This window comes from Gallus gallus, chromosome 17 (genome assembly GCF_016699485.2).
Source record: "Gallus gallus isolate bGalGal1 chromosome 17, bGalGal1.mat.broiler.GRCg7b, whole genome shotgun sequence".
Classification (NCBI taxonomy): Eukaryota; Metazoa; Chordata; class Aves; order Galliformes; family Phasianidae; genus Gallus; species Gallus gallus.
The window spans coordinates 115,547-130,233 of NC_052548.1; the positions used below are offsets into that span (position 1 = coordinate 115,547).

At 55.8% G+C, this 14,687-nt stretch overlaps 1 protein-coding gene and 1 long non-coding RNA gene across 3 annotated transcripts; one reads left to right on the top strand and one right to left on the bottom strand.

Annotated features, from left to right (window-relative positions):
• The first annotated feature begins 1,773 nt into the window (after window positions 1–1,773).
• On the top strand, window positions 1,774–12,159 carry LOC112531466. 2 transcript variants are annotated; one of them, XR_005840463.2, is made up of 5 exons: window positions 1,774–1,930; window positions 4,987–5,092; window positions 5,168–5,316; window positions 5,787–6,421; window positions 8,171–12,159. It is a non-coding gene; the product is annotated as an uncharacterized LOC112531466 (long non-coding RNA). The 2 variants fall into 2 exon arrangements; XR_005840462.2 differs by having other exon boundaries at window positions 5,168–5,304; window positions 5,787–12,159.
• LOC121107066 (zinc finger CCCH domain-containing protein 11A-like) lies at window positions 10,625–13,589 on the bottom strand. Its single transcript, XM_040649253.2, has 5 exons — window positions 12,316–13,589; window positions 11,989–12,051; window positions 11,733–11,819; window positions 11,102–11,440; window positions 10,625–10,765 (listed from the first exon to the last, which is right to left on the bottom strand). Exons 1-5 carry the CDS (start codon window positions 12,326–12,328, stop codon window positions 10,674–10,676), a joined length of 594 nt encoding a protein of 197 aa, XP_040505187.1. The 5' UTR covers window positions 12,329–13,589; the 3' UTR covers window positions 10,625–10,673.
• Between the last annotated feature and the right edge of the window lie 1,098 nt (window positions 13,590–14,687).

A 14,687-nucleotide genomic window follows, 5' to 3' on the forward strand; every position in this document is an offset into this window, starting at 1 on the left:
GGCAATGGGAGTCATTTGGGTCAATGGGGGTTATTGGGTTTAATGGGGGCATTGACGTCAATGGGCTTAATGTGGTCAATGGGGCTTATTGGAGTCAAAGGGGACATTGGGATTAATGGGGTCAGTGGCGTCAATAGGGTCATATGAGGTTAATGGGGTCAATGGGGTAAGTAGGGTTAATGGGTTGTTGGGTTCATATGGGGTGATGCGTATCATTAGGAACTTTGGGATCGGTGGGGTCAGTGGGGTCATGCAGGGTCATTGGGGTCAATGGGGCCATGTGGGATTATTGGGATCATTGGGGTCAGTGGGGTTATGGAGTTCATGTAAGGTCATTGGGGTCACTGGGTCAAAAAGGTCAATGGGGTCAGTGGGGCCAATGGGGTTATTGCAGGCCAGAAGGGTTTGGGCTTCCAAGCAATCACCAAGCTTTTGGATGAGCCAGCCCTCTGCTTTTTGTGAGGACAGACCCCAACGAGCCCACAGAACCCGAATAACCTCCTTGACCCCCACAGACAAGTCCTCCTTGGAAAGCCATCTCGGCAAGGGCAGAATAGCGCTGTTCTTGGGCCGCAGCACTCCATGGCCAGGCGCTGCTCAGACGCTGGGGCTGCATTTCCTCCTGGGCACCCACACATGCTGCGATTCCCCTGCAGGTTTCTGCCGGGTTTGTGGCTTCCTGCTGGGGAACTCCTCATCTTCTTCTGCGACTGCCCCCTAAAGTTCCTACTGCTTCCTCTGGTGCCATACTGGCAGATGCCTCAGCGTTCATGAGCCTGGACTTCCTGCCTCCCATCAGCAGCTGCTCCTTCATTCATATTGCAATACCGTCCACTTCCAGCACCAGCAGAGCTGCAAGGCAGAGATGGGAAACATGGGATTAATGCATACGAAGAAGCCCAAGGCTGTCCCACCACCACGTATTGCAGCCTTGGAAAGTCAGCTGCAACTACAACCTCTGTCAGAATCAAAACGGGCACCGTACATTAAGGGTGACCTTGAACTGAAGGAATTTCCACAGTCAGAAATAAATACTGAAATTGCTCATTTATCTGCAGGTGGTTACCGCTGTATTCTTTGGCTTTTGGAAAAGTGTGGACTTGGAATTGAAGGATACAAGGAAAAGGAGCAGCACTTGGCAACTCCTGCAAACTGAGCAGTGCGGGGAAGATTGTGTCATTTCTTCTCCTGGCCTCTCATTGGTCAGATGCAGCTCTGTGTCACCCCTCTGGACTCTCATTGGTCAGCGACAGCTCCATCCTATCCCCACAGCCCTCTTATTTATCATTCTTTGCTTCTTGGAGCCCCTTCCCGCTGCTGCCGCTGCTTTGGGGGAGGGTCCGCTCTGCTCCCAGCTCAACGCCGGCCCGTGCTGACCTCTGATTGGTGAGTGAGAGCTCGGTCTCGCTCCCGGTGGACTCTGCATGGTCAGCAGCAGCTCCATCCCACTCCCATCCAGCCTCTCATTGGTTAGCGGCAGCTCGGACCCATGCCGGCCTCTGATTGGTCAGCAGCAGCTCTTTCCCACCCCCTCTTGCCCCTCATTGGTGATTGGCAGCTCCATCCCACCCCTGCTGGCTCTCATTGGTAAGCAGCAGCTCTGACCCAACCCCGGCAGCCTCTCATTGGTCAGCAGCAGCTCTGACCCGCCCCTGCTGGCCTCTCATTGGTCAATGGCATTTCTGGCCCGCCCCTGGCCTCTGATTGGTGAGCAGAAGCGCTGCTGGCTCCAATTGGCTGAGGGACAGAGCGCGCCGTTGGCAACCGGCTCAAAATCGCCCAGCTGTCCCCTCAGACGGCAGCCCGTGGCCGTCCCCTTCGCTGTGGGATGCGGGGATTTGGGGCAGCTGAAGGAGTCGGGGCCCCCACCACCACAGCGCTGCTGCCCTCACAGGGGCCGGGCCTCCCCGAGCCTCCAGTGCTTGTTGAGGTGCCTCCCGGGGCTGAGGTGGTCTGTGGGTGTAGGGGCAGTGGGGGAGATGTGGTGGCAGTGTAAGAGCTGAGGGGCTTTGGGGGCTCTTGGGGGATGTGGGAGGATATGGGTCTGTAATGTGCTGTGTGGGGATCTCGAGGGATGAGGGGATATTGGTGTGTTTTGGGAATAGAGGGGGATGGAGGGATGTGGGGCCACAGGGGGTGCTATAGAGGGATGTAGGGCTGTGAGTGAGTTGTAGGAGGAGATGGGGCTGTAGGGGGCTGTGTTGGGAATCCAGGGAGGGTGTGAGGGGCCATGGGGAGGCCAGAGGGAGAAATGGGAGTGTATGGGGTATAGGGTAGGGCTTTGGGGCGACAGGGGGCTGTAGTGAGTTATAGGGGTGGATATTGGGGGATATGGGGCTGTAGTGTTCTGTGGGGGCTATCGGGAGGGATGTGGGGCTATCGGGGGCTTTAGTGGGGGCCGTAGAGGGATATAGGGCTGTGCGGGGGTTGCTGGAAAATATGAAACTATGGTGGCTGTATGGGTGTGTGGGGCTTTATGGAGCTTAATTGTGTCTCTAGGTGGGCTATGGGGCTCTGGAAAGCTGTGGGGGACTGTAGAAGGGGTATTGGGGTATATGGGAAAAGAGAGGGCTGTGGTTGGGATCTAGGGATCTGTGGGAAGCTATTGGGGGATATGGGGCTCTAGGGTGCTGCAGGGTCTTTACAGAGTGTTTTAGAGCTATATGGGGGATATAGGGGGACTTGGTTCTCTAGGGGGCTGTGGGGGTATAGGGGTGATATGGCTCTGTAGGGGGCTTTGGGAGGAGCTCCACGGTTCTCTGAGGGGGCTGTAAGGGCTATAGGTGTGTTCGAGGGGGATATGTGGCTCTGGGGGTTTGTGGCAACGTGGGAACATTGAGGGTGCTGGGGGTTGGGGGGGGCTCTAGGGAAGGATGTTGTGCTGTAGGAGATGGTGGGGGCCTGAGGGAGGATATAGGGCGTCTGTGGGGATATAGAGGAGATATGGAGTCTAGAAGGGTTCTAGGGGGATATGAGGTTGGATATGGGAGACTGGGGGGTCTCTGTAGGGGGTCTAGGGTCAGTGTGGGTCTGTGGGGAGATGTAAGGGGAGGTAAGGTTTTAGGGGGCTGGGGGACTGTAGAGAGGGCTTTAGGGCTGTAGGGGGGATATGGAGTGCTATGTGGCTGCAGGGAGCTGGGGAATAATATGGGGCTGAAGGGGGCTATTGTGGGAGCAATATGGTTTTATGGGGAGTCTATAAGGCGCAGTGGCAGGGCTATAGGGGGTTTATGGGTGGTTATGGGGCTATAGAGGGCTGTGGGTGGGCTATAGGAGGGTTCTAGCAGGGTAGGAGGCTATAGGGGTCCGTGGAGGGGATATAGGGAGATATGGGGCAATAGTGAATTTTTAGGGGGTTGTGGCAGGCTGTGGGAAGGTATAGGATGAAAGGGGGCCGGGGAGGGTCTCTAGAGAGGGATGTTATGCTGGAAAAGGTATGGGGGGCTAAAAGGGCCTGTGAAGGTTATAGTAGGGCTGTGGCGGGCTATTTGGGGATATAGGGAGATATGGGGCTATCTTAGGGTGTATGGAGGATGTGGTTCTGTAAGGGGCTGTGTGGGTCCATAGGATGATCTGGAGCTACAGGGTGAGCTATAAGGGGATGTGAACGGATGGCAGCCCGTGGCCGTCCCCTCCGCTGTGGGAAGCGGGGATTTGGGCCGACTGAAGGAGTCAGGGCCCCACCGCTGCAGTGCTGCTGCCCGCATTGGGGCAGCCCCCCCGAGCCTCCAGGGCTGCTTACGGTGCCACCCGGGGCTGTGGTCATCTGTGGGTGTAATGGCAGTGGGGGAGATGTGGTGCGGATGTGTGAGCTGAGGGGGCTGTAGTGGTGGCTATTGGGGGGGATATGGGGCTGTAGAGGGCTGTGAGGCGCTACAGGGAATATGGTGCTGTAGGTAGCTTTGAGTGGAATATAAAGGAATGTAAGGCTGTGGGGGGCTTTAGGGGTCCATAGAGGGATTGAGAGCTGTGCAGGGCTTATAGGAGGATATAGGACTGTAAGGAGCTAGGGGGTTTCTAGGGCTGGAGATAGGGGTATGTGGGGCTCTTGGGGGCTTTATTGTGGCTCTAGAAAGCTGTGGGGGACTATAGAAGGGGTCTAGGGAGATATGGGATAAAAGGGGGCTATGGGGAGGATCTAGAGGGCTGTGGAGGTCTCTGGGAGTGGCTATAGGGTCGATGTGTGTCTGTGGGGGGCTGTAGGGAGCTGGGGGGGCTGTAGGGAGGGTTTGAGGGCTCTATGGGGAAGATAGAAGGATATGGGGCTGTAGGGGGCTACAGGGGGAGCTATGGAGTTCTGTGCGGAGGCTGTAGGGGGCACTGAGTGGGCTCTAGGAGGATTATAGGGGGATATGTGTGTATAGAGGGCAGTAGGTGGGCTCTAGGAGGGATATATGGGGTTATCGGGCTCGAGGAGTCTGTGGGTGGACTATAGGAGGGTTCTTGTGGGATATGGGGCTCAAGGGGGTTGTGGTGGGATCCAGGGAGTTATGGGGCGATAGTGGGTTTATAGGGGGATCTGGGGCTAGAGAGGGTTGTGGCAGGCTGTGGGAGGGCATAGGATGATAGGGGTCTGGGGAGGGTCTCTAGAGAGGGATGTTATGCTCGAGGGAGTTGTGGGGAGGACGTCGGGGGGCTGAGGGAGCTGATGGGGGAATAGAGGGAGATATGGGCCTATAGGAGGTGTATGGGGGATATGGTTCTATAAGTGACTGTGTGGGGCCACAGGGTGATATGGGACTATAGGGTGGGCTATAAGGGGATGTGGGGCCAGAAGGCTCCCCCGCCCGTTCCCCCTTCCACAGCAGGGAGGGTGAAATGCTAGTCATGAAAATGAAATTGGATCTGAAGTTGTATTGGAATAGAATATGATGCTTTTGTGGTCTTCAATCTGAAACGTGTTTTCTCCTTGGCTTTAGGATATGTGTTTATTTTTAATGACTATGCTTAATAATCTAATCATGTTTCATAATGCCTTTTGAAAAGGTTTCAGTCTGCAGTCTGCTGATCCGAAAGAAAGAAGGCGGCTTTTGGAGGACATAATCATTGCAAGTCGAGCTGCTGCTGAACCTCCCCTTCCAACATCCAGCAGGTGAGGACGCTGTGCATCTCAGCCCTCCCTCCCTGCACGGTAGCAGCGATTCTAATCAAACCTCTGAACTCCCAGGTTTGTTCTGCAGGCCCCGATGATGGCACAGGCATGAAAGAGCCCAGAGCTCGTCGCTGGGGAGAGGCTGCGTATGGCGTTGTGAAGGGAGAGATGGAGGAGGGGTTTGAGCAGCGCTGTGCAAGAATGAACGGCTGGTAAGAGAAGAGGTGTGTGTGCTGAGAGCAAGGGCTGTACGGCTCCTCTCTGTGTTCTCACAGCAAGTGCACGGCAGAGCTCCTTGCTCTCTGTTCTTTCTTGCAAGGCTGCGGCGCTTCAAAGTGCGCTGTGGGTGGGCAGCGCGATGACAGCCCAAGGGTGGCAGCAGGAGATGCAGCGCAGCCCTCTGCAGCAGCAGGGTGCATTGATTGGTCTTGCTCATTCTTGAAGGAGAAGGTGTGTTTAGCTGCCAACTTTGGTGGCTCCATGTCATGTGCTGAAGGCTTTGGGGCCCTTCCTGTGTTCCTCACGTCCTGAGGCAGTGAAGGACTTCCCTTGCTCTGTAGGAATGGTTCCTGTGCAAGGGCATGGTCGTCTGCCTGTAGCAGATACTGAAGGTTGTGGTTTTGTGACTGCAGTGATGGAGTTGGCTTTAGAGTGGCAATTGCACTCTGCTCACGTGCAGCTCTTTCTGACACAGGCAGGAGTCGGGCAGCGGTACTGCAGCTCCTCTGGCAGCTTTGCAGCTCAGTAGGGAAGCAGAAGATGTGGATGTGAAAGAAGAAGTCCGTTGCTGGGACGTTCCCCTGTTCTTCCCCCAGCTGTCCCCTTGCCTCAGCCTGGATTCCCCTTGTGTTCCTGTAGGATTCCCTTCCATCCCCCTGGCTGCCCCTTGCTTTCCCCAAGGCTGCCCTTTCCTTTCTCATGACAGCCCACCCATCATTCCCTCAGAGCCCCAATGTCCCCCCCAGTGTTTCCCAGCAAGACCCCTTGAGACACCCTATAGCCCCCCACAGAGCCCTGGAGCCCCTCGAGGACCCCCTCAGACCCAGTACACCTCCCCCGTAGCTGGCCCATACCCACATGGAGCCCCACAGTCCCCAGCAGCACCCCATGTGCCCCACTGGGCTTCCCCGGAATCCTCCTATTTCCTCCCTCAGACCTCCTTTACACCTCCAAGATCCCCCCTGGGAACTCGCTGACCCCCATGTTCTTTGACAGTACCTCCATCACCATCCAGTGAACCCCATAGCCCACCTTTGGCCTCTCCTCCCCCTGACCTGCCTCCAGATCTTGTACAACCTCACAGTGCTGTGGCATGGATGGCTTCTGCAGGTGAGGAATGGGGAGCTGGAGAAGGTGTAAGGCACAGATGTGGGTGAAAGTGAAGTGGTTGGCCCTGGGGATACTGGGGAACACAGATCAGAACATGGGAGGATTTGGGGAGGATAAGGGGATGTGGACCACAGCCTACAGGAGCAGAGTGCTTCTCAGGAGGAGGCAAGGTGTGAGTTACAGGTGGGACTTGTGTGTGCGGGGACGTGGGGTGGCATGGGTACGTGGGGAGTCTGGGGGCTCGTGGGGAGCGGTTTGGGGTCAGAATGGAGGATGTGGGGTGGTGTTGGCGTGCATTCATTGATTTCTTCCTGAGAGGGGATTGGGGTTCCCTGTGGCCCAAAGGTGGAGCCCTCATCGGTAACCGCACATGAGCCCAGAACCCCATATAACTCCACGTGACCCAAGGCTCCACATATCCCATAACCTTGTGAGCACAGTAAGCCCATATGAGGCTGTGGGCAGGGATGGGTCTGTTCCTGGCTTGTTCAGGGGGTACTATAAGGTGGCTCTGGGGCCGCTGTAGGTCAGCAGCCTGTATATTCCCCTGATGCTCATCTTGCCCTCATCTTGGGGGGCAAAATGGAGGTCAAGGGGTTTGTTGGGGGCTAAGGAAGAGGTTCCATGAGTGTATCCCATAGCTGCCCAGAGCATCCCCAGAGCCATCCTAGAGGAGCAGTTCCAGAGCAGCCCCATCATTGCCCATAGCTCGTAGCCAGCAGCAGTTCCACCAGCAGCAGTGTGTTGGGTAAAGACAGCTCCTAAGTGTGGCTCTGCTGCAAGGCTGCCCCAAAGTGCTCCTGAAGCCCTCCCATAGGCGTCTTTTAACTGTCCCACAACCCTGTGAGGCTTCCCCACATCCCAGCACATCCACGAACGTGCCTGTGGGGTGTGCGAGAAACGCTCACATCCCTGATGTTCCACCAGGCACAGCTCTCAGTGCAGCAGCAAAGCTCATTCCTGATTGCTGTGGCATTACTGCACTCTCTTCTGTGAGCTCCTTCTGCTCCTGTAGCTCTCCTCCCATGGCACCCACTGCTCTCCCCCTTGGCTGGGCACTGCAGGCTCACAGTCTCCACCACGCATCCGCTGTGCCGTTTTTCCAGAGGAGGTCTATGGCCAACGTGTTCCTTTCGGGCTGATTTTGTGCTTTTCTATGCAGACAGGCAGGCAGGATTTCTTGCAGCTGTTGCACGTGCTGGGTCTCATGCTCCGTCCTGCGGCTGTGCCTTATCTCGTGTGCACTCTCCACCTCCCCCTGGTCAGAACGTCCTGGCCCTGCTGTGCTCTGCTCAGCATCTGTCTGCTGAACGACGACACAGCTGTCACACTGAGCCTGCCTTGTGCTATCCCTGCAGATGTTCGGTGATTTCCTCTGCCACTCTCCCACCCGTAAGCGCCCGGGTGATTCCCAGCAGCACACAGCTGGCACACAGAGCCATGCTGACCACGGCAGGGTGCAGCTTCTTGTTGCAGTCCCGTAGCGGTGGGTGGCCGTGCCAAAGGGGGATCCCACCGCTGCTGCTCTCCATCCTTCTGTGCTCGTTCTGCACCACCGTGCATTCCATCCTTCCTCCTCGTGCTGCGCTGCCCATTTCTCGGGGTCGTTGCAGCAGCTGCTGCAAGTGCTGATGTTGGAGCAGTTTCTTCCCCACCGCGAGATCCCTTCCAAGAAGCACTGCCCCTACTGCTGCAACGGCCCCAGTCTGGGACGCCCTTTTGTAAGGGGTTGCGTTGTTTGTTCTGCAGCTGACTTGGATTTCTTCTCCCACTGTCCCGTGAAGGAGTTGATTTGCTTCAGTCCATCCCTGTTCCATTCCTGGCTCGGGTATCCCTCGTGGCCATGCAGCACCGCAGCAGCAAAGCTCCAATCCCTTCCCCGGTCTCAGTGGGTTCAGTTTGTTCTGTTCTCATCCACTTACAGAAACAGAAGCTACCAAGCCACCAAACCCTGGGACAGGTATTTCCCTACAGAAGCATTCATGTCCTTCTCCTGGCCCCTTTGGCCAGCTCCCAGCTCTCCAAACTGAGGCGTACGGCTGCAGCCCACCCCATGGCTTCTCTGGGGCAGCTGTGGGGCAGCCCCACCTGGAGGAGGAGATGCCTTTTCCTAGCATGCAGCTGGTTCTATGCCCACATGGGGTGAGGACGTGGGGTCGTGGGTCACATAGGAGTCCTGCAGGGTCACAGAGTTACGGGGTGATGTGGGGCTATGGGGTCAGATGGGGTTCTGAATCACAGTGATAGGGTCAGATTGGATGGTAGGGACAGATGGGGTGACATGGAGTTATGGATCACATGGGTTGTATGGTCGGGGTGAGGTGGGGGCAAGGATCCCAGATTTATGGGCCACATGGCGTCAGTTCGCAGCATGATGGGGGCAGGAAGAGTCAGGGAGTCACAGGGTCATGTGGGGGTATGGTTCCCATCAGGGCTGTGGGTCACGTGCAGCCATGGGGTCACGCACATACAGGGCGATGAGGTCATCTTGGGTTATGGCTCATGTGGGGTAACGGCTCAGGGCCCCACTTTTGGGCCACAGGGACGCCCAGTCCCCTCTCAGGATGAAATGAAACCACTGCAAACTCTGCCCACCCCACCCCCCTTTTTACCTCAAACCGCTCCCCACATCCTCCCATACTCTCTACGTCCCCATACTAGCCCATGCCCCTGTGTCCCACCTGCAGCCCACGTCTTGTTTTCTCCTGAACAGCATTCTGCTCCTGCAGCCTGTGTTCCCACATCCCTTAATGTCCCTATATCCTCCAAACACACCCCCAGAGAGCCCTATAGCTCCTCAAGGACCTTCTCAGACTCAGCACATTTCCCCCACAGAGAAGCTGGGCCATCACAGACTTCTGCAGTCCCCAGCAGCAGCACACATCCCCCTCTGAGCTCACACTGAACCCCCTTGTTTTCTTCCTCACACCTCCCTTACGCCCTCAGTCCTCTCCTGGGTCCTCAGAGTTCCACAGTCCGTGACAGGACCCCCATTACCATCCCAGGATCCCCATATCCCACCGACGAGGAACCCCACAGCAAAACACATCTCAGGATGGGGCTCCAGTGGTGCACCAATACATTCATTAAAGAGAGGAGAATGAATGAGCGTAAAGGGGGGCCTTTCCTCCTGATGTTGCCCACCGCCTGTGTGTTGGCTGTGCCATGCCAGCAGCATTTTGTCCTCGAGCTGTGAGTGCAGGTATGCGTGCATACGGGGGTGTGCAGAGTTGGTGCTGAACATCAGAGCGTGCATTGCGCTTGGCTGTGTGCACGGTGCTTGCAGGTGAAAGTTTTGCATCTGTGTGCATGCACATGGCAGTGTGCAAGGCTGGAGCAGTGGTCGAGTCTTCGTGCTCGTGGGTGTGCAGAGGGATGGGGTGCACGCATGTGAAGACAGCGCCATGGGAGGCACTGCAAAGGAAACAGCTCCATCCCAGCCACAACAGTGATAGGCAGGCAGGCACTGGGGAGGGCTGCACGGCAGAGGGACGCCCTCTGAGTGCCACAACATGGAGCGCTGTCTGCAAGCAGAACAGTGCCGGGATGGCAGCCTGGTGGTCCTAAGCTGCAGAGATGCTGCTCTGGACCAACAGCCTGTCATTTTTTCAGAAAACGCCGTCCTTTTGCTGAACTTTGCTCATTACATACTTGTCATTAATGAAAAAATGCTTGGTGCTGCCCTGGGAAACTCGGCAATCTCCACAGCATTGCTCTCCAAGTTAGCACGCTCATGGCCAGGCTGTGTTCCCTGCAGCTCTTTGCACATGCTTTGCAGACAGTCTGTCTGTGGGCAGTGCAAAGGACTGCTGCCTCCGTTGCATCACTGGACGGCAGCATTCGCTGACGGAGCTGTGGCAGTTCTGAGCGAGCGCCGCGAGACCAATAACGAGGAGGTGGTGCAGCAGCTCTCCGAGTGCCACTGGACAAATCAGGCCGTGCGCTCTCTGTAAATCTATAAATTTGACTGGTGTTTATTGACTACGTTTGAAGGTGGAGTGCTGAGATGGGCGGCACTCAGCGCTGCCCTGTAACGCCGCACACTGCAGAAGCTGCTGCCTGCTGACGCTCCTCCTCTCAGTCCTTCAGCTGCAGCTTCTGCATCATCTCCACAAGGCTGTCCACTGCGGAGGCCTGGGAAGAAACGGAGCGAGGGTAGAAACAGGACACCACTTCCCTCGGGATTTTACAGTCTCTTCCTTTCATGTGTGACAGATGGAGGCCCTGAGAACAACAAGAGCCGTGTCTGTGTTCACCAAGGACTCACCTCTGCACGTGCAGCGGCAGCTCTGAGGGCAGCCTTCTTCAGCTCCACTCTCCTCTCTTTCTGTCGCTGTCTTCTTGCTATAAGGCAAAAAAAAGAGATGAATGCATTTTGTCTACAGTGAAATGGCAGAAACATACATGCCGTACAAGCATAAGGCAGCAAAAAGACGGAGGAAATGGGACTAGGAAGCCTCCCAGTGAATGACATTTCCAGGAGGCGTGCAGAAGACTGCCATAGAGTTAACGGGAAGAGACAGGGTTACACGTTCTGGCACCTCACTGCCTTTGGACTTTGTAGCCTTCCACTCTTTTCCCCTCCAAGGAGAAGGAAAAAGCAAAGCCAACCCTAAGCAAACTCAGTGTGCTCGCACAGGGAAGCGCCTCAGCACGGCGGGTACCACAGCACCTTCTCACCTCTTTGCTTGGAGCTCCGCGCTGCAGCAGGCCCAGGGTGTGCTGCTGGAGCCGGCACGCCGTCTCCACTCGGCCCCCTCACTCTCTTATTGGAAGGCTGCTGAGCTGCTGTTGGTTTCCCTTCCTCCAAGGCCTTGCGTTTACATCCAGCCAGGGTGTTGGAGATAGAGCGGGGGCACACGGCTGGGGAAGGTCTTCCCCCTGTGCTGGGACCTGCTCTTCTAGGAAGACCTGCAGCCTGCAGAGGAGCTTGAGCTGCTGCTGGTTGAGAAGCTCTCTCAGTATGGATCTGCTGCCCCACTTTCACATAGATTTTGCCATTTGGCTCAGCACCAATCTCTGTTAAGAAAGGAAAAATAAGGAGATTTAATGAGAGCCCAACACTACTTTCAGTCTGGAAAACGGGTCACAATCCTGGGACATCTCATCTCGAGTGCTCACGGTCATGGATCTTAGGATCTAAGCTGAACTGTGGGTTCACATTTCTAATCAGCACAAGAATGCTAACTGTACATGCCAGGGATTAAGACCACGACCAACACACAACGGCCACAGTCCCAGGAAAGGACGGTCAGAAAGCCTCACTAGAGAGACAGTGCACCAAACCCAGGTGCCTGCTGTGTGTCTGTACCTCTCTTGGGTGCTGTGCCACACTGGGCGCTTCTGCCTTGCCTTTCTGCAAGGCTGCGCTTTGATGGAAGGCCGCTCGCATCAGCTTCTGGCAGAAAGGAGACAAGACAGACATGAAGAGCATCTCTGTGGCGGAAGATTTGAGCACAGCCAACCACAGTCTTCTAATCCTCAAGAGCAGTTTCTTCAGCTTGCCTTTCTGCTGCTACAACATTATGCCGCTTCTGCAGTCAGCACAGCTTGCAAGAGCTTCTTACCTGCGGAGGCTTTGCGTTTCCAGCCTTGCCCAGCACCATTCCATGGACGCGCAGGCTCCGTCCCTACAACAACAGATGGTGTGTTGATTTCACAGACACCAGCAGGCAGCAGAAGTACTGCCCAGTATGCCCACGTCCCCCCAGAAAACAGAAAGAGGCTACTTGGACAGCCCAAACACAAACTGATTGAGAGTTCACTTCTCACTGCTCCTTCCTGCACTCCAAACGGATGCTCACTTGACATCCCCTGCAGCACTGCACCCGCCCAGAAGGAATACTCAAAATTCATTCCTCCACACTTCACGACAGAAGGCCGAAGAAACTCACTTCTGTATGGCATGAAGGACCGTCCGTCCCTGTTGCGTCCCTCAGTGCGCAGGAAGGCGCGGTCGGATCTCTGGCAGCCTGCTGGCTGCTGCTCCCAACCGCGGGGAACCGCGCCGCGCCGCTTCTGAAGAGAGAAAGGAAGAAACGGTGGTGGGAACGGGCAGCCAAGGCTTGCAGAGAGGTTCCAGATCGTGCCAGAGAGGGGATATCAGAGTGCTGAGACACTGATTATCACTAAGGGAAAAGACGGCCTGAGCCACGTCCACGTTGTTAGCCCAGGCTGTCAGCAGTGAGCGCTGAATGCAACCGGTTACTGAGGTCACCAAGGACCAGCAGGGCTCCCCCTGCTCCGTCCCTTCCCCTTGAGAGCAAGAGAAAGGAAGAACCAAGCAGAAGAAGCCCAGCCATACCTTGCCACTCAGACGGCAGCAATTGGAACCGCGGTCGTCTCCGTGCTGAGACATGGCCGCTGAAGACTCAGAGGATGATGAAGTTCCCAGGCCTCTGTGCACAGGAACTTCCCCGGCCCTTGCAAAGAGCTGGCTTCCCTCTTCCTCCGACTGCCTCGATCCCAAAATCTCCCTTGGGACAGGAACCCTGCAGAGAGTACCGACGAGTGCACACGCGGTGCTTCTGACGGGCTCTCACAGGGTGATCTGTTCCACGGAAGGCCCAGAGCTCAGCCTCGGTGTGCAGCACGCTCACCAGAGCACCAGCTCTGCTCACCAGCTGTGGCGGAAACGCTGCCACCCCAGCAGTGATTGTGACCTCAGCGAGTGCCCGCATCGCTTCCGTGCTTTCATCATAAGCGAAGGAAATGGGCGACTCCCAGATCCACATCTTAGGAAACCACCACCAGGGTCACCCAATGGGGTTATTTGAATAATGGAGAAGTGAAGATGACTCTTGTGCAGCCCAATAAAGACCTGTCAAGACCAGTATGGCATCAGAGTGGCCAATGGAGTCCCAGGGGAACCCATAGAAAACGAAACCCAGGGCCTGTGCCAGCATCTGTGTTTGGGGCTTTGAGTCCCAGGGCTGATGTCAGCCTCTCCGGCTGTGGCTTTAAGTCCCAGGGCCAGTGCTGGGCTCCCCGCCTGTGTCTGTGGCCTTAGGCCCTTGGCTGCTTCTGGCCTCTCTAGCTGGGGCTGTGGCTTTAAGCCCCTGGACTGGCTCCAGCCTTTCAGGCTGTGGTTTTGGTCCCCAGGATTGGTACCAAATTTGAAGAAACCAACAGGAGGCTCACCCAATGGGGTTCTGTGAAGCATCAGAAAAGAGAGAAATACACACGATTGTTGTGTAGACAGGCTGGGTCACCCTCTCGCTCAGGCGCTGCATGACTGGAAGCAGGAGTCGTTTCCCCCAGGCTGCCTCCAGATTGGGGTCTATGGAGACAATGGGGTTATTGGGGTCTATGGAGACATTGGAGTCAATGGGGTCAGTGGGGTCAGTGGGGTCAATGGGGTCATTAGGGTCATTGAGGTCAATGGGGGTCACTTGGAGTCAATGGGGTCACTGAGGCAATGGGGGTCATTGGGGTCAGTGCGATTATTGGGGTCAATGGGGTCATTGAGGTCAATGGGGTCATTGTAGTCTATGGTGTCATTGGAGTCAAAGGGGTCATTGGTGTCAATTCGGACCATTGGGGTCAATGAGGGCTGATGGAAGGATTGAGGTTATTGAATTCACTGTGGTTATTTGAGTCAATGGGGTCATTGTAGTAAATGGAGTCATTGGGGTCAATGGGTTTAATGGGGTCAGTAGCGGTCATTGGGGTCAGTGGGGGTCATTGGGGTCATTGGTGTCAATGAAGTCATTGGGATCAATGGGGTAAATGCAGTGAATGGGGTTAATTGGGTCAGTTGGGGTTATTGGAGACAATTGGGTCATTGGGGTTATTGGGGTCATTGAGGTCACTGGGGGTCATTGGGGTTAATGGGGTCTGTGGTGTCAATGGGGTTACTGGGGTCAATGGGGTCATGTGGGGTTAATGGGGTCAGTGGGGTAAATGTGTTGTTGGGGTCATATGGGGTCATGGGTATCATTAGAAACATGGGCATTGGTGGGGTCAATGGGGTCACTGGGGTCCTTGGGGTCATTGGGTACATGTGGGATCATTTAGATCATTGGGGACAGTGGGGTTATGGGATTCATATGAGGTCACTGGGGTCACTGGGTCAAAGGGGTCAGTGGGGTCAGTGGAGTCAATGGGGTTATTGCAGGCCAGAAGGGTTTGGGCTTCCAAGCAATCACCAAGCTTTTGGATGAGCCAGCCCTCTGCTTTTTGTGAGGACAGACCCCAACGAGCCCACAGAACCCAAATAACCTCCTTGACCCCCACAGACAAGTCCTCCTTGGAAAGCCATCTCGGC